This window comes from Ornithorhynchus anatinus, chromosome 4 (genome assembly GCF_004115215.2).
Source record: "Ornithorhynchus anatinus isolate Pmale09 chromosome 4, mOrnAna1.pri.v4, whole genome shotgun sequence".
NCBI classification, from domain to species: domain Eukaryota; kingdom Metazoa; phylum Chordata; class Mammalia; order Monotremata; family Ornithorhynchidae; genus Ornithorhynchus; species Ornithorhynchus anatinus.
The window spans coordinates 14,756,717-14,783,419 of record NC_041731.1 but is presented as its reverse complement, the minus strand read 5'-3'; the positions used below and the strand labels follow the sequence as shown (position 1 = coordinate 14,783,419).

The following is a 26,703-nucleotide window of genomic DNA, read 5'->3' as shown; positions in this document are numbered from 1 at the left end:
GGTGGAGAAATTGTATGTCAGATATGAAGAGGGAGGGTGTTCCAGGCCAGAGGTAGGATGTGGACAAGAGGTGGTGAGATAGACAAGATCGAGGTACGTTGAGTAGGTTGGCATTAGAGGAGTGTAGCGTGCAGGCTGGGTTGTAACCGGAGAGCAGCGAGGTGAGGTAGGGAGCAAGGCGACTGAGTGCTCCAAAGCCGATTGTAAGAAATTTCTGTTTGATGTGGAGGTGGATGGGCAACCACTGGAGGTTCTTGAGGAGTGGGGAAATATGGTCTGAATATTTTTGTAGATAAACGATTCAGGCAGCAGAATTGTACATTCCAAGCGCTTAGTACAGTGCTCTGCACATAATAAGCGCTCAATAAATACTATTGAATGAATGAATGAAGTGTGGACTGGAGTGGGAAGAGACAGGAGACTCTGAGGTCAGCAAGGAGGCTGATACAGTAATGAAGGAGGGATAGAATAAGGGCTTGGATTAATAATAATTATAGTATTTGTTAAGCGCTATGTGCCAAGCATGTGGATTAACATGGAAGCAGTTTGGATGGAGAGGAAAGGGCAGATTTTAACATTGCTGTGAAGGTTTAACCGACAGGATTTAGTGATAGATCGAATATATTGGTTGAGTGAGAGAGAAGAGTCAAGGATAACACTGAGGTCATGAGCTCGAGAGGCAGGGAGTGTGGTGGTGGTGTGTCTACAGTGACGGGAAAATCATGGGGAGAACGGGGTTTGGGTGGGAAGACAAGTTCTGTTTTGGACATGTTTAGTTTGAGGTGTCAGCTGGAAATCCAAGAAGAGATGTCTCAAAGGCAGGAGGAAATACAAGACTGCAGAGAGGGAGGTGAGGGCTAGAGATGTAGATTTGGGAATCATCCTCCTAGAGGTTGTAGTTGAAGCGGACCTACTTTATTATTATTCCAGTGTAATTCCATAGTTGTTATGAGGCAGAATATTTTGTCGATTTCTTCCCTGCATTGCCCCAATTCCCAATGAAAGGATGATTTCCCCCCCACCAAATAAACCCAAAACCCATGGTAATAAGTGTGTACATGGAACTCTCACTGCTCTGTTCCAATAGCCCTCACCTTCCTTTCAGATTCCTTTATTCCTGAGTATCACAAGATCCAGATCATCCTCTTTCATCTAAGCTTGGACGAGGATCTTGAGTCTCCCATTTCTCTAGGATTTAGTCACTTCACGTCTCTGTGCCTCAGTTACCTCATCTGTAAAATGGGGATGAAGACTGTGAGCCCCACATGGGACAACCTGATAACCTTGTCTCTACCCCAGCACTTAGAACAATCCTCTGCACATAGTACACGCTTAACAAATACCAACATAATTATTATTACTATGAACCCCATGTGGGACATGAACTGTATCTAACCTGATCATCTTGCCTGGTACACATTAAGTGCTTAACAAATACCTTGGCATTAGGCAACCAAGCCCTCTACCTCTGATTTTTTTCCTGGCGACTTCTTTCTTAAGGTATTTGGAAAGATTGCTCACAACAACCCATCAGACAAGTTACATACTGATCACCTTTCAACTCTTCATTAGTTTTTCTCACTACCTTGGGATCCTCTTCAATGGCTCATGTCTTTTCTGCCTCTCTTAATAATAAAAATCACAGAGACACCTTGTTCAGTGATTTTCTCTTTTCCTCTTGGGGACAAGAATCCATATATAAAGAACATGAAAAATGCCACTTCTGGTCAGACCAGTGATCCACCCAAATCGGTACTGTGTTCAACAAAGGTAACAGGATGTTCAGAGGTTGCCTTCTTTAATATCATCCAACCAGTCATATTTATTGAATACTTACTGGGTGCAGCGCACTGCACTAAGCACTTGGTAGAGTGCAGTACAACAGAGTTGGTAGGCACATTCCTTACTCTTGTCTGCTGTGTGTCTTTAGGCAAGTCACTTCACTTATCTGTGCCTCTCAGTTACCTCATCTGTAAAATGGGGATGAAGACTGTGAGCCCCACATGGGACAACCTGATAACTTTGTCTCTACCCCAGCACTTAGAACAGTCCTCTGCACAAAGTAAGCACTTAACAAATACCAACATTATTATTGTTATTACTATGAGCCCCGTGTGGGACATGAACTGTATCTAACCTGATCACCTTGCCTGGTACACATTAAGTGCTTAACAAATACCATAAATAAAACAAAACAAAAGCGAACAAAAAAAAAACCCCAAGCAGACAAGGATATTAGATGGTACATCCCAAACATTAGTCATTGCTAAGGATATTAGGCTTACGGAAGAAAGCCAAGCGTTGAGGTGGAGAAAGTAGTTATAAAAATATGTTATTAGAATACAAGTAGCATACTAGGTCAGACTAATGGTTAGTGCTACTGCCAATACTTCCTCTTTTCTTGAGCCTCAGCAATTTAGATTTTATCTCCTTTGCTATACAGAAACCACACTCACCTGAGTTTCCTGGGCTACTTTTTAGCTAAATCTCATGGACTGAATTCTTTCCTAATTCCCCTTGATGTCTTGGTTGCCTCTGACACATTCTTTCTTCCTAGAATTTCCCTTTGGTCTTGGTTTTGCTCTTCAAATTAATAATAATGAGAATTGGTGTTTTTGTTAAGTGCTTGCTATGTGCCAAGCAGTGTACTAAGCACTGGGATAGATATAGGATAATCAGGTCCCATACAGTCCCTATTCCACCCAAGGCTTACAGTCTAAGGCATCTGGAGAACAGAAAGAATAGAAGCTGGGTGACCTAGTGGGTAGAACAAGGCCCAGGGAATCAGAAGGTCCAGGTTCTAATCCCAGCTCTGCTACTGGACTGCTGTGTGACTTGGAGGTATTCACTGCTTACCGCGGGTCAACACTGTGCTAAGTCATTTACCTTCTCTGTGCCTGTTACCTCATCTGTAAAATGGGGATTAAGATTGTGCATCCCATGTGGGACATGGACTGTGTCCAACTTGACGCAGCTTATATCTACCTTAGTGCTTAATACAGTGCCTGGCATATAGTAAGTGCTTAACAAATACTATTAAAAACAAATAAAAATACAGTTACTGTAGTCCCATTTTACAGATAAGGAAACTGAGGTACATAGACGTTAAATGACTCGCCCAAATTCACACAGCAGGCAAGTAAGGCTATGGTTGTATGATTATTACTGTGGTATTTGTTAAGTGCTTACTATGTGCCAAGCACTGGTCTAAGTACTGGGATAGATGCAAGGCAATCAGATTGGACACAGGCCCTGTCTCACGTGGGGTTTACAGTCTCAATCCCCATTTTACAGCTGAGGTAACTGAGGCACAGAGCAGTTAAGTGACTTCCTAAAGTCAAACAGACACGTGGCAGAGCAGGGATTAGAACCCATGACTTCTGACTCCCAAGCCCATGCTCCTGTCACTAGGCCATGCAGCTTGCTCAGGTGCTAGCCCCATGTGTTACAGGATCTGTGTCCAACCCGATTTGCTTGTATCCACCCAGTGCTTAGTACAGTGCCTGGCACAGAGTAAGTGCTCAACAAATGCCATAATTATTATTAATAGTAGCTCCCTCTCCAGCTGCATTCAAAATTCAGTTGGCATAGGTGGAGGACAGGTGATCAAATGAATGTGGAGGTCCTCAGGACAGTATCAGTGAGGCCTGAGAGGATGGGGAGTTATGTGAATTACAAAGGTGTTCACAAGATTTCATTAGACGTCAGAGGAGTTCAGCAGAAAAGCTTCAATATCACCATTTGGTAAATGAAATTCAAAGCTTGAGATCTTGTTCCTGGTTTTCCCTGCGACCCCCTTTGCCAGATTAGGCAAGAGATAGAACTCCTTGATGGCTTCATTTGCACAACACAAGTGAAAATGAGAGTTGGGGCTAATCTAGTGAAGGGAAACAGAAAGCCTGAATTTTTCTGGGTAACCTCAGCCACGAAATCACTTTTGGAGCCTGAGCGTTCAAAATTGGCTGATTTGGGCAGCTCAGATTGACTTACAGGGTTACCTCTCCAGGTCCTGGAGGGCCGAACTAGATCTGATCTATGGGTTAGTTTTCCTATCACTAAGATGAAGATAAGACATGTGAACCTTGCTCATATCTTCGCCTTCAAACACACCTGCTTTTTATGGCAGCTGTAAGGATCAGTGATTGCTTATATCTACCCCAGCTCCTAGTACAGTGCCTGGCACATAGTAAGTGCTTAACAAATGCCATCATCATCATTATTATTATTAATAAACCCTTTCAAATTTTCTCAGCTCAGCAACCACTAGGAATTGGGCAATGATGGTATTTCTATTCCTACCATTTATGAAAAGCCCTGTTCTAAACACTGTGGTAGAAATTTAAAAATGAATTCAGACAGGGTTCCTGGACCACCAAGAGCTCTTGTCTATAAGAGGAGAAAGTACGATACATTGAACAATATGTATATTCAGCAGAGCACAGTGAAAACAGGCAAAAATTTCAAATGAAACTTTAGGTGAAGGGAGCAGTTGTCAGATACCTCTATCCAGGAAAACGGTCTGTGATTAAAAACCACCACAACCTTGCCCGGGGCATAGCAGTTGCCCCTGTGAGTTTGGGGGGGGTGGTAATACTGACTGCCTCATGCAGCAGATAACCCTCCATCCCACCTATTCCCAACCGTCCCTGAAGTTCTGATGGGATGGAGGCTCTAGGCTGCAGGCTTAGAAGATAATCAGAATGATGGTATTTATTAGGTTCTTACTATGTGCTAAGTAGAGTGCCGACCCTGGGGAAGAGACATGATAATCCACTCGGACCCAATCCCAGTCACAGATGGGTCTCACCATCTAAAAGGGAAGGAGATGGGTTTAAGTACGGTTTTTAAAATGTGGTAACTATGGCACAGAAAAGTTAAATGTTTTGCTCAAGGTCACACAGCAGGCAAGTGACAGGACCAGGACTAGAACCCAGGAATCCTGGCTTCAAGCCCCGTTCTCTTTCCCACTGGGTCGTACTGCAGTTGATTTTTTTTTTTCAGCTGGATGTCTTGCCCCCGTTCAAGATTAATTCCATAGGATAGAAAATCTACTGGAAACAGAAATGAACCTAAAGCACCAGACTGGTTATGAGGGAAAGAGATGTTTTCCCAGTATAAAGATGTTCATGAAGAATAAAGTGTGTTATTGATAGACTGTGGGAGATGCATTATAAACCAACCAGAATTTGTTTCTCTCTGTTCATTAGTACAAAAGGCATCGTCGCTTAGCGGAAAGAACGTAGGGCTGGGAGTCACTAGACCTGGGTTGTAATCCTGGGCAAGTCACTTAACTTCATTGTGCCTTAGTTTCCCCATAGGTAAAATGGGGAAGAAAAACCTATTCTCCCTCCCCCTTAGACTATGAGTCCCATGTGTGGCAGGGGCAGTGATCGGCTGGTATTCTATCCTTTCCAGCACTTAGCACAGTGTTGACCCGCGGTAAGCAGTGAATACCTCCATTATTATTATTTATTTTCATTCACTGACATTAACCTACGGAAAAATGCCAACAAGCCCTCCATCTTCCCAGTCAGCACAGGAGCACAGAGTTCATGTGTTGGTGCAGACAGACCTGAGGCAGGCACAGGAAGGGGAGTTCACACTTCCATCCCAGTGGAGTCCAAACACCAAAGGAATTTCAGATTTTCCCCCTGCCTCCCTGCAACACCTATCCTCTAGGGCTCCTGCCTTCTGCAGTTGGGCTGTAGTGAAAGCCACACAATGCCTGGTTATCTTTTCAGTGGGGAGAAAGAGGAGGGGGGATGGGGTGTGTGTGGGAAAGAGAGAAGGCAGAAGCAGAAGTACAGCATCTGTCAAACCAAAGAGAAAGGCAAACCAAAGGCAAAGACACCATAATAACTGTTCATAATCTACACAAATTTCAGGAAAAGACAAGCAGTTGGGAGATATAGTTAGAATCCCTAAACAGACTCTCATTTCTAAAGAAACTTTGAATTAGCAAACTCTACTCAATTCCCAATACACAAGAGTCACAAAGCACCTAAGATCCACTCGCTCTGGGACATAAACCCTCCTCCCCAAAGGGGAAGTGAGTTCACACACCTTCTTAGGAAGCCAAGGGTTTCTCCTCCTTCATCGGGAGGCTTTGAAAATAAGTAACCCAAGGGGAAAAGAGTTAAATTGACTATCAAGGGACATATTATTTGTGCTCCTGTGAGGTAGATCTGTTGAGTCATGGCTCTCCTTCTGTTGGGAATTCTATTTTGGCCTTTTTAGAGCTAGATGGAAACAGCAGGGACATGTCTGCCTCAGAGGGTGGGGTCCTGCTAAGTGCTTGCCCAGCCGGAGATTAGTTTATCTCTGGCCTCCCTGAACTGCCCTAGGCTTCTGGAATCATATTTCCTTGTCAGGGTGCCAAAGTGGGAAGGAATTTTCTGTTAAAACAGGAGCACAGGTCCATTCAGAGAAAAGTTTCACCTACTTTAGATCTCCTTAGAGATGGGAGGGGATTGGTAATTCAGACTCTATACTTGAGGTTAATTTGCTTTATCTTATTGTTTACCCACCCTTCCTTACTCTACCTTAGTGGGAAAGACAAAAGGGTCAATTACACTGAGGAGCAGTACTTCAGAAACCATCCTGGTGCCCTTGAGTAGCCAGAGTATTTGTTTCTTTTGAAAATGTTTGTTTTGTTAGCAAGTGTCTCTGATTTGGAAGCCCTTGTCTCTGTTGTCTGGATTGGGACAAATGCATTTTGTAGGCTGTTAGAATGCTAAATATTTTCCCACCTCTTTTGCTCAAATGAAGAGCTGTGTGAAGGACACATACCCTGAAACATTTATGTATCTTTCAGCCAAAACCATTTCTCAGAAGCCTTCGCAAAAACCAACTGCCATTTAGAAATAATTCAGCAACAGTTTACCCTCTTTCCTCCAAGCCTCTCAGATTTTGATAAAGTAAAATCAGTGAAGGTGTTTGAGGTCCTTTGAAGAACACTGCTAGGAAATTGTTCTTACCCAGGCATAGTGTCAGCTTTGGTCCCATGATCAATCCCCCTTAGGCTGTGGGTTAGGTGTTAGTGTTCTTCTCCTGTTCCTTGCTGAGGTTCTAGAGGAATGTCCACAACCTGCACTGTTCATCCACACAACTGTCATCAGCTGCAGCATCAGCATCAAGTGAATATATGTGTCAGCTGAGATGGCCTGAGGGAATTAGCATTTGGACTGAAATGCTGAAGGAGGACTGAAGCCTTTGTGCTTCAGCCTAAATGTCCCTTAAATATACTCTCTTCCTGCAGGCCAGAAATGTCTTCATCATCCTAAGGCCTGCTTCCCGAAGCTTAATATTCCATTTTAAATCCATCTTTTCTCTCTCAAATTTCAGGGCATAGTATCACCTTTTATTCTGTGTGTGTATGTGAATGTTTGCCATGTTGCTGCTTGGGATTAAGGTGCTGGCCAAGTAGTTAAGTGGATGGTCCCAGAAGCAACAGTCTTGTCGCAGGGAGAGGGATTTGTGGGAGAGGCAGAGAGTGTTGCCGAAAATATAAGCACTGCCATCACATAGTTAAGCTAGGAATTTTGAGGGGTTCACGATCAAAGTAATTGTGGTATTTGCTAAATGCGTACTTTGTGTCGAGTATCGTACTAAGTGCTGGGATAACTCCAGGTAATCAGTTCAGGCGCAACTCTGTCCCACATGGGGCTCACAATCTAAGGGGAAGACAGAACCGGCATTTTATCCCCATTTTACACTGAGGCACAGAGTAGTTAAGTAACCAGCCCAAGGTCATACAGCAGGCAAGTGGCAGAGCTGGGTTTAGAACCCAGGTCCCCTGACTCCCAGGCCCATATCCTTTCCTGTAGACCACAGTGCAGGTGGCATGAGGAACTGAGGAGGCTAGCGAATGCAGTGCAAGTAGAAAGTCAAATTGTTCACCAAAAGCTAATTTCTCTAAGACCTCAGTGACATTTGAACTGGTGTGTTGTGCTTTCTTTATCCAGAACTAATGTCAAAGTGCAATACAAAACAAGGAAATAAACCATTTCTGAATCCTGACTACCTTCATCCTGATAATAAGCACATTGTGGCTCATACATTTGTGAAACCTCAATGCTACCAGGCCTTTTGGATCCTAGAGTCTCATGAGGAATCAAAATGGTGAACTCTCTTACAAGTGAAACAGAAGCTTGGAGATGGAGGTGCTTTCAGGAGACATTTGAGAATCTCAGCTAGGTTTTGACATGCTTTGGAAGCTAAATAGGGGAAGGAGGGGCAAGAGTTTTTCTCCTTAGTGGAATGGCTGTAAAACAAGGAGGCTTGGCCTGGCTTCAGTCCTCCTGGGTTATTTTCTGAGGAAGACCAAATGGCATTCTGGGTGGAAGCGAATCAATTAATCAATTATATTTATTGAGCGTTTACTGTGTGCAGAGTCCTGAACTGAGTATTGGGGAGAGTACAATAGAACATAGCCGGGAGGTGTGTTTCCTGCCCACAAGGAGCTTACAGTCTATAGGAGAAAACAGACATTTATAAAAGTAAATAAACTAGGAATATGTATATAAGTGCTGTGGGGCTGAGGGCAGGGTGAAAAAAGGGTGAAAATCCAAGTGTGAGGGTGACACAGAAGGGTGTGGGGGAAGAGGAAATGAGGGCTTGGTTAGGAAAGGCCTCTTGGAGGAGATGTGCTTTTTAAAAGGCTTTGAAGGTGGGGAGAGTGATCATCTGTTGGAGTGTTCCAGGCCAGAGTCAGGATGTGGGCGATGGGTCGGTGATGAGATAGACGAGGTTGAGGTACAGTGAGTAAGTTGGCGTTGGAGGAGCGAAGTGTGTGGGCTGGCTTGGAGTAGGAGAGTAGCGAGGTGAGGTGGGAGGGGGCAAGGTGATGGACTGCTTTAAAGCAGATGGTAAGGAATTTCTGTTTTGATGCAGAGGTGGATAGGCAACCGCTGGAGTTTCTTGAAGATTAGATAAGCATGAACTGAACATTTTGTAGAAAAATGATCTGGTCAGCAATGTGAAGTACAGACCGGAGTAGGGAGAGTCAGGAGGCTGGGAGGTCAGCGGGGAGGCTGATGCGGTAACCGAGGTGGGATAGGGTAAGTGTTTGAATGGGGAGGCAGTGAGCCATAGTGGGAGAGCTGTAGTCCTGGAAGTTGGGGGTCCTGGGTTCTAGTCCTGGACGCTGTGTGGCCTTGGGCAAGCCACTTAACCTTCCCAGGCCTCAGTTTCCCCAGCTGTAAAATGGGTATAATAATACCTGAACCTAAATTGCAGGGGTGTTGTGGGGAGTAGAGAAAAATAACTAATGTATAGTGCTTTGGCCAGAAAGCACCAAATAGAAACTGACGTTTTCCCTCTAGACTGTAAGCTTGTTATGGGCAGGGAATGTGTCTGGGAAGCAGTGTGGCTTAGTGAAAGGAGCACCGGCTTAGGAGTCAGAGGTCGTGGGTTCTAATCCCGGCTCCGCCACTTGTCAGATGTGTGACTTTGGACAAGTCTCTTCATTTTTAGGGGAAGCAGCGTGGCTCAGTGGAAAGAGCCTGGGCTTTGGAGTCAGAGGTCATGGGTTCGACTCCCGGCTCTGCCACTTGTCAGCTGTGTGACTGTGGGCGAGTCACTTAACTTCTCTGTGCCTCAGTTACCTCATCTGTAAATTGGGGATGAAGCATGTGAGCCTCACGTGGGACAACCTGATTACCCTGTATCTAACCCGGTGCTTAGAACAGTGCTCTGCACATGGTAAGCGCTTAACAACTACCAACATTATTATTATTATTATTATTATTAATTCTGTTGTATTGTACTCTCCCGATTGCTTAGTACAGTGCTCTGCCTAAAGTAAGTGCTCAATAAATTGGATCGGTTGATTAACGAGGTGGCAGTGTGGATGGAAAGGAAAGGGTCCAGATTAGGGATGTCCTGAAGGTTGAAATGACAGGATTTTGTGACAGATTGTATATGTGGATTGAATGAGAGAAGAGATTCGAAGCCCGGCTTATGAGCCAGGGAGGGTGGTGGTGCTGTCTACAGTGATGGGAAAGCCTCAAGGAGGACAGGGTTTGGGAGGAAAGATGGGGAGTTCTCTTTTGGACATGTTAAGTCTGAGGTGTAATATCTCCTTTGTCACTCAACCAAGGTGGCAGAAGCCAGGCTAGGTTTCCTACGCTGGGGTTCTCACCGACGTGCTGTGTGACTTTGGAGATGATACTTAACCACTCTGTGACTCAATACTCCCCGCTGTGTAAGAAAAAAAGTACAGGGTATTGGCCAATAACGCAGAAGTCATATTCTAGGGAACCCTATGTCATGTTATCACACTCTCATAACTATTGATTCAAAGGGAGTTAATGGGTTAGGCGGTTTGAAGGTACCACCATGACTGACTTTTTTGGAAACAAGCTCTTACATTGTTGTGGCCATCATTAATCAATCGGTCAATCAACAGTATTTATTGAGTGCTTATTTTGTGCAGAGCACTGTACTGATCGTTTGGGAAAAACACAGGCCTGGGAGTCAGAGGAGCTGGGATCTATCCCTGGCTCTGCCACTTGTCTGTTGTCTAACCTTGGGCAAGTCACTTAACTTTTCTGGGCCTCAGGTTCCTCACCTGCAGAGCGGAGTCGAACACCTGTTATCTGCCTCCTTGGAGTGGGAGCCCAATGTGGGACAGAAACAGTGTCCAGCCTGATTATCTTGCATCTACTCCAGTGCTTAGTACACTGCTTATCACAGGATAAACCCTTAACGAATACCACAGTTTTGAGTCAGTAGACATGATCCCTGCCCTCAAGAAGTTTAAAATCTAGTGGGGGAGATAGACACTAAAATAAATTATATAGAGAGATACAGACATGGGCCTAGTGGAAAGAGCATGGGCCTGGGACTCAGAGGTCCTGAGTTCTAATCCTGGCTCCACCCCTTGACTGCTGTGTGACCTTTGGCAAGTCACTTAGCTTCTCTGTGCCAGTTACCTCAGCTGTAAAATGGGGATTAAGCCGTTAGCCCCATGCGGGACTTGGACTGTGTTAGCTTGTATCTACCCCAGCACTCTGTACAGTGCCTGGCACCCAGTAATCACTTACCAAATACTGTTAAAAAAATGCATTATATCCTCTTCACTCATGGCTACTTTGCTCTAATAGATGCGATACATTGCATAAATTCAAAACAGATGGTCTGGTGGAAAAAGCAGGGGCCTGGAAAGCAGAGGACCTGAGATCCCATCCCAACTTTGCCACTTGCCTGCTTTGTGAACTTGGAGAAATCACAGGTTTTCTGTGCCTCAATTTCCTCCTCTGTAAAATGGGGATTCAGTACCTGTAATTCCTCCTATTTAGACTGTGAGGCCCATGTGAGATGGGGCACTGTCTGACTTGATTAACTTGTATCTACCCCAGTGCTTAGAACAGGGCTTAACACATAGTAAGTGCTTAACTAGGACCGTGATTATCATTTATCATTAATGAAACACTGAAGTTCCCCATGGAACAGAAAGGTAGAGGCAGAGACCAGGAAGTGTAGCAGCTTCAGGCATTGACCAATAACATGTGCACATCCATGGCAATTTCTCCTCCCACTCAATCTACTCAATTCAACATGTGGATTATAATAATAATAATGTTGGTATTTGTTAAGCGCTACGTACCGTGCTAAGTGCTGGGGTAGATACAGGGGAATGAGGTTGTCCCACGTGAGGCTCACAGTCTCTTCACCCCCAATTTACAGATGAGGGAACTGAGGCGCAGAGAAATGAAGTGATTTGCCCACAGTCACACAGCTGACAAGGGGCAGAGTCCGGGATTCCAACCCATGACTTCTGATGACTCGGGTTGAAGGAATCAATCCTTGGTATTTACTGAGTGCTTCCTGTGTGCGGAGCACTGTCCTAGGCACTTGGAAGAGTATAGTGGAGTAGACGTAATCCCTTGCCCTCGAGGAGCCTGTGAGAAAAACTGTTCCCTTATAGCTCCACTGTTTTTCATTACAAATTGGGCATGGGAAGCAAATATTTTGCATATATCTGCTCCTTCCTACCTCGCAGGATCTTTTTTAAAGTAATTTTTTAAGCACTTACTGTGTGCCATGTATTGTACTATGGAGTGGGGTAGGTACAAGCTAATCAGATTGAACATAGTCCTTGTCCCATATGGGGCTCACAGTCTTAATCCCCATTTTATAGATGAGGGAACTGAGCCACAGAGAAGTTAAGTGACTTGCCCAAAGTCACACAGCACACAAGTCGCAAGCTGGGATTAGAACCCAGGCCCTTCTGACTCCCAAGCCCATGCTGTATCCACCAGGCCATGCTGCTTCTCTGTGCACATGAAAATAAATATTTTCTGAGCCTCTTGGAAGAGGGAAGCTGAATAAATTCAAGGGAATATTATGAATTCCTGGGTTGATGTTGCATTTATCTATCCAAACTCCTTTGTCCTATTTCATTTGGAATTCCTGCCCTTTCCCAATTATTTTGCCCCGTAGCTTGAAAGTGCTTTTGTTAGGTTGGTGAGTTTACCATTTGGTATTTTTAGGAAATCAATCCAGTAAATATTCGATTGATAGCAGCTTTAAAGGTCACTTCAAACCATTTAAAGCAGGTTAATAAGACTAATGGTCTGGATGTGACTGAAAGGCTCCTGAAATTTAAAGACTGCATATACAAGAACATACATTCGAGTATATCCACATTTTATTCTGGACATAGAAAGAACTCTTATACCATACCTCCTGAAAAAGAACTATGAGTCTTCCCTTGACTTAAGTGTGAAAAAAGGATTGAAATGTTTTTAGCTTCTCTAACTGAAGTAAAAAGTTGTATAACCATTCATACGCTGAATGCAATTTAAGAGGTAAAGTGTAAATAAGGTGTCATTTCTACATTATTATTTTCCAAATCTCTTTCAATTTAATTATAACGATAGTGAAATTACATGCTGAGATAGTCAGTAAAACACCGTGACAGGAGCCGGTGAAAAACGTTAGTGAAATCTTTCGTCTAATCGACAATACTTTTCCCAACCTGACTCTAAATTTCCAGTGGAAGAATCAACTTCTTTCTAGGGATAACTGATTTTTAAAGCAAGGTTCCGGAAACTTGGGGCTTGGAAACTCTCTCTCCCTCCCCAGTTAACCTCATTGTGGCTCTGGTTTCTTCTGCTGGGAGAAGAGAGAGCTTTGGAGAAAAGAACTCTCTTCTAGTCCAGGCCTGAGGCTCGGGTATTTTGGAGGTCCAGGGAGGCTCCAGTTTCCAGGTCAGCTCTGGCTCGCCTTTATCGGTGCAGCCTAGGCTCACGGACGCTGGACTCCTCTGGTCAGAGCCAAGCTTCTAGCTCAGGTTTTTCGTGTCTTCTGTCCTCAGACTTTCCCTTCAAAGAAAGCTGCAGTTAACTAGGATGAAGTGATGAGCATATTTTTCAAGTCCTCAATGGGCACACCATTTTTAGCCAGGGATATCTTGATGTCTTGATTGGGTACTTAGCCCAATTCTCTGTATTTTCTCCCCCTTTGTGAATTAGGCTCTTTGAGAGAAGTGTTCAATTCACTCCGGCTATGAGGGAGCAATTTATAGCAGCACAGTAATTCCCCCTCTTCTCCTTCTCCCTTTCCTCACTGTCTCCTCCACCTTCTTTTCCTTCCTCTCCTTTTTCCTGCCCCTTAAAAACCCACACTTAAATAATTTTGGTATTTGTTTGGTATCTGTCCTCTCCTGGTTCTCCTCTTACCTCTCTGGCCGATCATTCTTGGTCTCCTACGCTGGAGCCTCCTCCCCCTCCCATCCTTTAACTGTTGGAGTTCCTCAAGGGTCAGTTCTTGGCCCTCTTCTGTTCTCCATTTACACTCACTCCCTCGGTGAACTCATCCGCTCTCACGGCTTTGACTACCATCTCTACGCAGATGACACGCAGATCTACATCTCCGCCCCTGTCCTCTCCCCCTCCCTTCAGGCTCGCATCTCCTCCTGCCTCCGGGACGTCTCCACCTGGATGTCGGCCCGCCACCTAAAACTCAACATGAGCAAGACTGAGCTCCTCATCTTCCCTCCCAAGCCCGGTCCGCTCCCAGACTTCTCCATCACCGTGGATGGCACGACCATCCTTCCCATCCCGCAGGCCCGCAATCTCGGTGTCATCCTTGACTCGTCCCTCTCGTTCACCCCACACATCCTATCCGTTACCAAGACCTGCCGGTTTCACCTCTACAATATCGCCAAGATCCGCCCTTTCCTCTCCACCCAAACGGCTACCTTACTATTACGGGCTCTCGTTATATCCTGGCTAGACTACTGTGTCAGCCTTCTCTCTGACCTCCCTTCCTCCTCTCTCGCCCCGCTCCGGTCTATTCTTCACTCCGCTGCCCGGCTCATCTTCCTGCAGAAACGATCTGGGCATGTCACTCCCCTTCTTAAACAACTCCAGTGGTTGCCTATCGACCTCCGCTCCAAACAAAAACTCCTCACTCTAGGCTTCGAGGCTCTCCATCACCTTGCCCCTTCCTACCTCTCCTCCCTTCTCTCTTTCTACCGCCCACCCCGCACGCTCCGCTCCTCTGCCGCCCACCTCCTCGCCGTCCCTCGGTCTCGCCTATCCCGCCGTCGACCCCTGGGTCACGTCCTCCCGCGGTCCTGGAACGCCCTCCCTCCTCACCTCCGCCAAACTGATTCTCTTTCCCTCTTCAAAACCTTACTTAAAAATCACCTCCTCCAAGAGGCCTTCCCAGACTGAGCTCCTCTTCCCCCTCTACTCCCTCTGCCATCCCCCCTTTACCTCTCCGCAGCTAAAGCCTCATTTTCCCCTTTTCCCTCTGCTCCTCCACCTCTCCCTTCCCATCCCCACAGCACTGTACTCGTCCGCTCAACTGTATATATTTTCATTACCCTATTTATTTTGTTAATGAATTGTACATCGCCTTGATTCTATTTAGTTGCCATTGTTTTTACGAGATGTTCTTCCCCTTGACGCTGTTTAGTGCCATTGTTCTTGTCTGTCCGTCTCCCCCGATTAGACTGTAAGCCCGTCAAATGGCAGGGACTGTCTCTATCTGTTGCCGACTTGTTCATCCCAAGCGCTTAGTACAGTGCTCTGCACATAGTAAGCGCTCAATAAATACTATTGAATGAATGAATGAATGAATTTGTTAACTACTTACTATGTGCCAAGCACTGCAGTAAGCACTGTAGGGTAGATAGAAAATAATAAGGTCCCACATGGGGTTTACGTTCTAAGTAGGACGGAGAACAGGTATTGAATCTCCATTTTGTAGATGAAGGAACTGAGGCATGGAAAAGTTAAGTGACTTGCCCAAGATCACAGAGCAGACAAGTGGCAGATTCAGGATTTGAACTCAGGTCCACTGAGTTCCAAGCCATGCTCTTAGTCATAGTCCCTCACAGTACCTGACCAATTTCAATGCCCCCTCACAAACAGATTTGAGAAAATTGCATCTCTGTCACTTATTGGTTGGGAAATGAGCTGTCAGCTCATTGTGGGCAGGGAATGTGTTGGTTTATTGTTGTATTGTACTTGCCCAAGTGCTTAGTACAGTTCTGTACACACTGTAGGCGCTCAATAAATATGAATGAATGAATGAAAATGTTACCATCCTTCCTACCCTGCCATCAGAGAATTTTAATCACCCTGGGCAAATATGGCTCAGTGTGCTTTCTGCCATAACAAATGTCATAGTTCCTATGCAGACCCACAAAATTTGCATGCTTTCCCAGTAAATATCAGTAAAAGGATATATGGTACATGGAATAAGCCCAGTCTCCAGTGGCTGTGCACAATTCCCTTCAGAAACTGGGTAAGGAACAGTATTCTTCCTCTTCCGAAGTATGGAGTTGACGTGATCTGAGCACCAGTAAAGCCGTCGGTTTCCAGCTGGCCACCACTAGAATGGACTGAAACAATTTTGTAATTGTTACCTCATTTGGAGATTGATTAGCCTGAGTTGTTAGGTATTTTTCCATGACCTAAAGGCTTAAAGCTGAAAATCAAATGGTTAGTTTGAATAAAACTGAACAATTTACTCATTTTACACTTTCAAGGAAAAGGTTACAGTGCCATCATAGAGAGCTCATTAAGGAGATTCGCTAGAACTTACTGTGTTCCGTTAAAGAATGCATTTCATTAGTAGCGAACTAGGAAGATTTACCAAATCTACCCACTTTAGGAGCAGTAACCGTAATCCACTTATTTTATTGTTCCAAAATCAAGATGGTGCTAGATTTTTAAAGTATAAAGTTTCCTGAAATTTTAAAGCCATGGGGAACAAAGCCATTTGTATCTCCTCCTGTCTTTTGGAAAAAAAAAACCCAAAAACAAACCCAAAAAAAATCCAAAAGAGAAATTTGGGGAAAAATTCAAATGTCTGCAAGTCAACTCTTCACCGATCCTTCTTTGTACTTACCACATTTTTTTAATCTTTAATGGACAGCTTTCATTGTTTTTTTTTGCTTTACCTGTCCACAGAAGAAAGACTAAGATATTACTTTTAGGTTCAACCTAAAGAGGCATCAGGTGCCAAAACAGAAGAAGATGACAATTTGCAAACCCATAAAATACTCCCCGTAACCACTGGTCCAACATAAATCATTAATAGGCCTGAGCAAACGAGCAGGCGGGAATCTGAAAAGCCAAGTTGGATGGCAAACATTTCTCTGGAGCTTGTCACTTAGTAGAGAAAAGGAAAAAGATATGGTCAGACAGCTTGAGGATGGGGAATTATCTAAACCAAGGCCCTCCTCAAGCTATTCATTACTCTTCACTGGTTTGTGACACATTAATGCCAATCCTGGAGATTTGTCATAAAATGGTATTTAAGAAGCAGAGAGGGCAATCACTACCAACGGTAATAATGATTTCTAAAATGCTTCTGTATGACGTTGTGCTAAGTATGGGGGAGATACGATACAATCAGATCATTCAGTCGCATTTATTGAGCGCTTACTGTGTGCAGAGCACTGTACTAAGCACTCGGAGTGTACAATTCGGCAACAGAGGTGATCCCTGCCCAACAACGGGCTCACAGTCTAAAAGGGGGAGATCAGACAATCTCTGTTCCCCATGGGGTTCACAGTCCAAGAGGAGGGAGAATGGATATTTTACCACATTTTACAGATGAGGCAATCATTCCAGCAAAGCCTGTATTGCTGGATCTATTTGTTTTCCAAGATATTATATTGTTTGATCTAAAAAATGTTTTCCAGCCTTAGCTGGATAGATCCACAGAATAATAAGCAGAGAAACGAATCCCTCAAAATCTTCCTGTATAGACTGCCTGCTAAATAATTCTTCTTTCCTCTCTTTCCCTTTCCAAGGGAAACCCACTTTGGTCAAACACCTGGGTTCTCTGGTGGTACAATAACTGGGCAGATTTCCCTTTCCTTTCCTTTAATGCGTTTTGTGAAATGGGCCTAATCTTTTCTAGAATTTACTTCCTGACTTGTACTGTTTGACTAGAGAGAACCCAAAGAAGTCTGAGGTCTTGAAAGATGCTTCAGAAAACATCTTTGGAAGAGCATTTTCAGAAATGAAATTGCCCCAAGTGTAGATATTTGAGCACTGCTGTCCTCTTTCTCTGTTTCCTGTGTTTGTCATTGATGCCTTTTCCATGTTATTTATTGGGTGATTAAAACTACGTGAGAGGGGTTTAGTTAGACAATGTTATTTGTAGCAATAATAACTCCTATTTTAGATTTTTCACTATATTCCTCTAGCAATATCACAACCCAGCATCCTCTTTGCCTTCTTTATTTCAGCTGCATTTGGGGCTGAAGCCTTTAGGGATTTTCACGCAATAATTTCCAAATCTTTTTCTCGTAAGTATACTTTTACTTCCAGAAAATGGCAACACACTTCCATTTCAAACATGTTACTTCAATGCTCCGCATTACACATTTTTCATCATTTCACTGCTTACACCACCTAATTCCATATGAGCCAATAATCTAATCACTTGTTTTTCCATAAATGTATTTGCTTTTGATACAGAATTTAGCACAAATATTAAAATTTGATTACCAAAGTGGACAGTATGTCTGTGTCTAAATCTGATGGGACAGTATGTCTGTGTCTAAATTTCACAAAATTAAGGGTGGAGATTAGCAGTTCAATCAATTTCATCACTCTAAGAAAATATGGAATATTTGTGCCAAATATAATTTTTTTATGGTTTTAGATCCTGAATTATTGAGAAAATTGCCTCAATTATTTACTTTCTTTTGGTAAATTTAGTTTTGTTCTTGATAATAACCAGCCATTTTTCTGCAGTGCCTTTTTATAGTGTTATTTTATAATGTGATTTGGTTGTCAAAGGGGTAAACAAAACAGCATTATTTTTACATTTATTCTCCAAAAGAACAAAGAATGACATTTGACCATTAAATCATTTAATCATCATATTCATTTAATACAAATAGTTTAAAGGCCTCAAGAAAAGTGTTTCCATTCCTCACTTTTATTGTGTCTTATGCAGTAAAGTGAGTCTGTGAGTAAAATGCTATGAAGGATTCAGAAGAATAAGGTTGCATTAATAATTATACTATCATTGTGATCATCATTTCATCTAATGGAGTACTTAATTTAGATCCTCATAAAATATCTAAACTTCTGGATCAGTTACTCTATCAGGCAGCAAGAAATGCTTTCATAAAGCCAGAGTTCTGAATGAGGCATGAAAACAGGAACGTGTGCCTCCCTCTGTCGACTCTCTAGTATTAATTTCTCTAACTGAAAAATAACCTCCCAGTTGAACAGACATTGTACGATGTTTTGCTGTATAAACAAGCGATACTGAATGCAGTAAGGCTGGGAACATGCTTAATGTTCTCTTTTTGATGTCGTTGAACCAAAAAAGTGTAATGTCAGTTCAGTCCCATTATTAACATTACCAAATGGGAAAGCACACAGCTGAAAAGAAAATATATTATTGCAGCCTTCTTTGAATGGATATCTCAGGGCGTAGAGATTAAATTACTCAAAAATGCCACTTTAATTGGTCAAGTGAACTACGTAATTAAGAGGCACAAGTTTGTCGCCACATCAGAACTGGAGCCACAGACTTCGGTAGCAGACTTAAAATTCATTCCTTCAGTTGTATTTATTGAGCACTTACTGTGTGCAGAGCACTGTTCTAAGCACTTGGAAAGTACAGTAATACAGGACTGGAGCAGGATCCCTCTTCATCAATCAAACAATCAGACAATCAGTAGTCTGGCAGACCAACATTCTCCCTATCTTCAAGGCCCTACTAAAAGCATATCTCCTCCAGGAAGCCTTTCCTGACTAACTTCTGATCTCCCCACCTTATTCCAACTCCCTTCTTCATCACCTAAGCACTGAAATCAGTAATCACTGAGCACTTAGATATTTATCCCACCCCCCCACCCCAAAGTACTTATGTCCATATCCTTGCACTCTGTCACTTGCCCCCCGAATCTGTAATTTATTTTAATGTCTGTCTCCCCTGTTAGATTATAAATTCCACGAGAGCAGGAATCATGCCTGTTCTATTGTACCATCCCAGGTACTTAATACAGTGCTCTGCGCACAGTAAGCTCTCAAGAAGTACCATCGATTGACTGATTGATGTCTAATTAAATATTTGGTAATGTTTATACATACCAAATGCTTACATATAGAAAGAACATAAGCATTTTGTGTTTCTGTGCAAATGTTTAGGAGGAGAAGCATTTTACAGAGGTAAGGGGAGAGCAAGCTGTTTTAAATCATCACATGAAGGTCCTCTTTGACTTTACAAAACTGGGGAAGCAATGAATGTCCCATGAATCTTGGGTTCTGGGCAGTGCTGAATCACCACCCTGTTCAAGTATAGCCCTGCTTGTTGTCGTATTGTACTCTCCCAAGCACTTAGCACAGTGCTCCGCACAAAGTAAGTGCTCAATAAATACAACTGATTGAATGAAAGAGGCCACCCTCTACTTCTGTGGTGCCTCGACGATTGATGCGCTTTACCGTGGAAAGAGCATTGTCTTTGCATATCTCAAATTCCTGTTCTTTGCTGGACAAATTCCTCCTAACATTCAAGATGGCCAAGTGTCTCATAAGGATGGGCCAAAAGATTCAGTTAGTTCCCCTGCGAAGTGACCTTCCAAATCAAAGCCTGTTCAGTCTTCCAGCTTGGAATCTCTCCTTATATGACCCCAGTCCATCAGTGAAAAGCAGCAGTTTAACCTTAAAATGAACTGTCACACACACTCAACCAGACTCACATTTCTTCTCATATTTGAAGTATTCTTTCCACAATTCACTTAGCCTCTACTCTCCTAGGAAACAGAATATATATATGATCGATATGAGCCTCAGGACATTATAACTGTACTTATTCCAAGGTGACATTACTTGCAGAAAGTTTCCTCATCATCTCCGTTTGTGACCACAGCCCCTTCTACAATTAACAATCATAGAGTGGTAGGGAACTTTTGTTATTCCCTTGTCTGGTTGGGATTAGTAATGAATTCCTAACTAGGTCATCTTAGAAACCAGCGAAGCATTGGGGCTGGAGCATATTGGACTACAAACTTGGGGTTGAGTTGAAGGTTCCATGGGGATCCTGGAATCAGCAGGTTGTACTCTTGAGGTTTTTTTCCAATAATAGGTATGGATCATCCTAAGCCATTTGGCCTGCTTTCCAGGAAGCCAATGACATGCATTGCTAGATGGTTGGCAGGAGAGGAGGTAGCAGGCTATGTTCATGGAATGGGAAAATTTCTCTGAAACCTCAATCAGTCAATCAACGAGCACTGCCGGCTGTGCCCTTACACTTTTCAGGGTCATTCTGCAACAAAATGCTTCTACCCCAGTTTCAGCATATTTGTTGCAATGCTCACACCCTAACTCCCCCGGAATTAACTGGTCGTATTAAGTAGATGAGGACCACGGAAGAGAATTCTACCGAGTTATGTAAGAAATATTCAGGATGCAGTTAAATGCATTGATATTTGGATCAAAGGATAGAATGGAAGGATGTTCGCTGGTTAGAGCAAAAGATAGAAAGAACTCTGTTTACAGCATTGGGTTGTGATTAAGAAAGCCCGCTTAGTGCCGTACTTAATCTCTTCGGGAATAGAATTGGTGGAATGCGAGGCTTTGTGTTTGAAAGCCTTTTGTATCTTGTAGTTTTCATCAAATGGAAAAGTGCCAAATTATTTTTTCTGTTTTATATTTACTCAGTATGCTAATATTTTAAAAATTCAATTCTTCCACGCCAGAACATTATAGTGTTTTACCAATTTATTTTAACCTAGGTATATATACCTCTTCTTCCTCCTGATAATCCGATTAGAATCAATAAATGTTCTAATAATTTCAGAGATTACCTCCCCCCCCCCCATTTTGACTTCAGATGATCTTCTAGCATCACATCTTAAAGTACATTAACTGCCTTGGTAACATCTTTCTAACTAAGTGGTACATAGGTGGCTAGGTTCTACAACAATCTGTTTGGAAGGACTGTAGTTGGAATTTTGCAGGCATTTCCAGATTCCTTGTCAGGTCTGAATCAGCTCCTCTTCTCTTCTTAGAGATGGTGATTATCAGGACATCTTTGAAATCATTTAGCCTTTCCTTATACATGGAGGAAAAACTCGTGGAGATAACTATGAAGCAGCATTGCCTAATAGCAATAGCACGGGATTGTGAGTCAGAGGACGTGGGTTATAATCCCAGCTCTGCCACTTGCCTGCTGTGTGGTTTTGGGCTATGCTAATTTCTCTGTGCCTCAGTTACCTCATCTGTAAAATGGGGATTATGACTCTGAACCCTTGTGGGAGAGAGACTACATCCAATGTGATTATCTTGTATCTACCCTAATGCTTAGAACAGTGCTTGGGACATAGTAAGCACTTAACAAATACCATAGTGAAAGATGAAGAATGCTACTGTGTAGATTTCTGCAAGAACACCATTAGATCTGGGTGCTTTTCCATTTTTTTCATGGCTTTTACTGGATTGGCAACTCCCTCAAAAATAGGAGTTAAGGTCTGATCACGGCAAGGTCTGAAGATTGAAATTCATTCACTGTCGTATTTATTGAGCGCTTACTGTGTGCAAAGCACTGTACTGAGAGCGGGGTATTGTGAGAGCAAGCCTATACAACTCTGTACCCCTGACTTCTTCAATAAAGGTCAGAACTGGAACGACCTCCTTCAATCCTTCGGGTGGGGGGGGGGGGGAGGGGAGGCATTTTGCCAATATCGACCTGAATGGAGATTTGTGTAGTCAGCAGTGTAAGGGAATGTGGGTTGGAAAGAGGGTCTTTAGCAAGCACATTCTGTGCCCCACTGACTTACCACCTATTAATATTATTATGGTATCTGTTAAGCTTTTACTATGTTCATTCAGTTGTATTTATTGAATGATTATAGTGCGCAAGGCATGTACTAAGCACTTGGTAAAGTACAGTATAACAACAAACGGACTCATTCCCTGCCCACAACAAGGTCACAGTCTAGAGGGGGATACAGAGGTTAATATTCATAAATACATAAATAAATTACAGGTATATACAGATATATACATATGTGCTGAGGGGATGGGAGGGAGGATGAATGGAGCAAGTCAGGGCGATTCAGAAGAGAGTGGGAGAAGAGGAGAGGGGGACTTAGGCGATTAGACTGTAAACCCGTCAAACGGCAGGGACCGTCTCTATCTGTTGCCGACTTGTTCATTCCAAGCGCTTAGTACAGTGCTCTGCACATAGTAAGCGCTCAATAAATACTATTGAATGAATGAATGAAGGCTTCTTGAAGGAGATGTGCCTTCATTACGGTTTTGAAGTGGGGGAGAGCAATTATCTGTCTGATTTGAGGAGGAAGGGCATTCCAGGACAGAGGTGGGATACGGGTGAGAGGTCGTCGGCCAGATAGATGAGGTAGACGAGTGCCAAGCACTGTACTAAATAGGTAGAGATTATCATCAGTGACATTTATTGAGCACATATTGTGTGCAGAGCACTGTATCAAGCACTTGGGAGAGTACAGTCCAACAGAGATGTATGCAGATCGTACACAGTCCCTTCCCAGCATGGAGCTCACACTATAAGGGGGAGGAAGAATAGGACTTTTATCCCATTTTACAGCTGAGGCAACTGAGGCATGGATAAATTCAGTAACTTGCTCAAGGTCCTACAGCGGCAAGTTCCGGGCTGGGATTAGAATCCAGGTCCCCTGATTCCCAGGGGACTTGCCACTGAGCCAGAGTATTTCTACTCTCTTCTGTTACCTTCACCAGGCCTTTTGATCAATCAACTAATGGCATTTATTGTGTTTACTGTGTGCAGAGCACTGTGCTAAGTACTTGGGAGAGTAATAATAATAATAATAATAATGTTGGTATTTGTTAAGCGCTTACTATGTGCCGAGCACTGTTCTAAGCGCTGGGGTAGACATAGGGGAATCAGGTTGTCCCACGTGGGGCTCACAGTCTTAATCCCCATTTTACAGATGAGGGAACTGAGGCCCAGAGAAGTTAAGTGACTTGCCCACAGTCACACAGCCGACAAGTGGCAGAGCTGGGATTCGAACTCATGAGCCCTGACTCCAAAGCCCGTGCTCTTTCCACTGAGCCACGTTGGTAGACATATTCCCTGCCCAGGAAGAGTGTTACCAAACTGATTTCTTACTCTCTTATGGGGACAGATTTGTTTTTAGATGCTGTTGTAAGAGCAGTAGGAGTGTGGGATAAGGAGGCTATAAAACTCCCAAACTGCCCTCCTCTGTCAGCAGCGTGGCTTAACGGAAAGAGCCGGGGCTTGGGAGTCAGAGGACATAAATTCTAATCCCGGCTCCGCCACTTGTCTGCTGTGTGACCTTGGGCAAGCCACTTAACTTCTCTGAACCTCAGTTACCTCATCTGTAAAATGGGGATTAAAATTGTGAGCTCCACGTGGGACATACCTTGTATCTAACCCAGCACTTAGAACAGTGCTTGGCACATAGTAAGCATTTAAATACCGTCATTATCATTATTATGAGCTTCTCCTTGTCAGCTTTTTGGGGGTTTTTATGATATTTATTTAGCCCTTACTATGTGCCAGGCACTGTACTAAGCACTGGAGTAGATACAGGATAATCAAATTGGACACAGTTCCTATCCCACCTAGGGCTCACAGTCTTAATCCCCACTGTACAGATGAGGTAACTGAGGCACAGAGAAGTGAAATTCATTCAGTCATTCATTTCAGTCATTTCTGTTGAGCACTTACTGTTTGCAGAGCACTGCACTGAGCACTTGGGAGAGTACAGTACAACAACAGACACCTTCCCTGCCCATGAGTTTACAGTCGAGAGGGTGAGATTACAGGATTAGAGGAAGTGACTTGTCCAAGGTCACACATCAGACAAGTAGCAGTGCTGGGATTAGAACCCAGGTCCTTCTGACTCCCAGATCCATAGTCTGACCCCTGGGCCACTCTGGCTCTCTAACCACTAGGCCAGTTGCTTGCATCACATCCTGTTTCCTAGAATACCAGCTCCATGCCAATCACCACCCCTTCAGGCCTCACCCTGTCTCCTTCCCAAAGAGCTTCTCCATCTCTCCAGCCACGCCACTTAGAGCGGCTCTGGGCATTTACAAAAAAGCAGCATCTCTCCTGACCTGATGTCATGAGCATGATCGACTTTGCCGTGCCGCTCCAAGCCAGGAAGTACTGGGGGAACTGTGAAAAACAAAACTATGAGGCAAACAAAACCACACAGAAAAACATTCAAGCGGCAAAGAAAATAAAGAAACCCAGATTGGAGTTCCTAGCACCTGTGAACGTACCAGCTCCTGAACGATATGTTGGATCAGGAGGATGCAGTCTACTTTAACCATTCTTTGGATTCAAAATATTTCTGCCGGTTAGGGACATACTGATTCAGTCAAACTTCCTGGGGTGTAGCAATATTTTTCAAATGCCAAGCACCCGCCCCTTCATAATCGATGCAGCCACAGCTTCACTCGGCAATGTGGGGGATGGCGCATTTCCTGGTTAGGAAGGTTCACCTAGTCAAGCATCTGAACTGGCTTTTGCACTCCATGTGGTTTGCTTGCAACATAAGATGATTTTAAATGTTGCTCCAGGTTTCAACCCCACCGGTTTCCTCACAGGCAGAGCATGAGCCAAACCAACCCAGGCTTTCGAAACCTTGCTGGCATTTAAAAAAACAAAGTCAGTGCGTTCATGGGCCAGTGAATCCTGGCACAAATGAAGACTTCTTGGAATGTGTTTCTAATATGAAAACCACAGGTGCATCTTCTGTAGCATAAAGCGCCCCCGAGAATAACACCAAAAAATATGTTTTCCCATAGTTTTCACTGCCCATCTCTGAATTCCCTAAGCCTCAGGATAATTAACCCTCCATTTTGAACTTCTTCTCAGTACTCTCGTCCATATGTGGAACTTTTCATTTCAATAAACAGTATTTGAGTTCTGAATAAAGAGACTACTCTGGATTCAGCACAGCTTTATAATAGATATAGGAAAATTAAAGCAATGCATTTACTTCTGAATAAGGGCTTCTGGAAGGTTTAGCCTGGTTGACTTGAAACTACCCCCTCCAGACGTTTTTCCCAACAGGAAAAAGTTTCCCATCAGACTGTTCCATCTCTGCCTCTGAATGAAGGACTTCCAGCTTACTTACAATTCCCCGAAGCAGTTCCCCTATCCTGGATGGGATTTCCACCACCACATTATGAGTCAATGCTATATAAAAGTGCAAATAAAATTCCATCAGGTTTCATTTGAAAGCAAAATATGTTAATGAACATTTTAAACCAGGTCTTTTCTACAAATGTGTCATGATGAACTATACTACGGAGCACATACCGAAGAATGTCTACTGGGTTGTTCTCTCTCTAAGGAGCCATTTCAGGGCTCTTAGAGTGATAGACATTCTAATCCCCCGTTCAGCAGTCAAAAGAAGGCACTTGGATTAAAAATGTCCACCTGTAAGCTTCAATCGATCAATCAATTGAATTGATTGAGTGCTTACTGTGTGCAGGGGACTCTACTAAGCACTTGGGAGAGTACAAGACTGTGAGCCCGTCATTGGGCAGGGATTGTCTCTATCTGTTGCCGAATTGTACATTCCAAGCGTTTAGTACAGTGCTCTGCACATAGCAAGCACTCAATAAATACTACTGAATGAATGAATGAATACAATACAACAATATAACCTGACATATTCCCTGCCCACAGTGAGTATTAACAGGTCTGCGTAGACATTGTAAAGTTGCGACTTCAGTCAGTGAAAAACAAATTTCTTGGAGGGCCCAAAGTATACATAGCACTGTCCTAGGTGCTAATCCTGAGGATGTTCAAGTATATCACAAAAATAAGGTTTTTGGAAAATGAGAAATTAAGAGTTGAAATATTAAGGTTTTCTTTCAGAAACTTTTGTATAGGTGAATATCTCCCAAGGTATGTGGAATGTAGGTATACCTATAAGTCATATGCATTTGTATGGAAAGGTGTCCCAAACTTAAAAAAAAACCATAATCTTTGTGCTTGTTTGGCTCTGTGTTTTAAATGCTTCATGTGGGGAAAATGTTTCAAGTGAGAACATTTTAAGCAGTCTTCAGGTAAACCTGTGCCTTCCTATTAGTGAGTAAATCCCTTGTTGGTTAACTCCAAGAAGCATCCTTTAGAGGTAGGAGAAGAAACAGATTCATTTGATCCCTCCCACCCATCCCCGTTACCCCATGTCATTTAAGTTATCTGCACGACAAAGCACATCAGTCC

At 43.4% G+C, this 26,703-nt stretch overlaps 1 protein-coding gene across 16 annotated transcripts in view; it reads left to right on the top strand.

Moving 5' to 3' along the window:
* IKZF1 (IKAROS family zinc finger 1) overlaps positions 1-26,703 on the top strand; it is a 139,100-nt gene that overhangs the window by 81,120 nt on the left and 31,277 nt on the right. For 5 of the 16 annotated variants that reach the window (XM_039911713.1, XM_039911711.1, XM_039911708.1 and 2 more), the window contains exon 5: positions 17,720-17,779. The exons of the other annotated variants lie outside the window; for them this stretch is intronic. In XM_039911713.1, the coding sequence (XP_039767647.1) occupies positions 17,720-17,779 (60 nt within the window). The remainder of the gene's footprint in view (positions 1-17,719; positions 17,780-26,703) is intronic. 16 annotated transcript variants of the gene reach the window in all.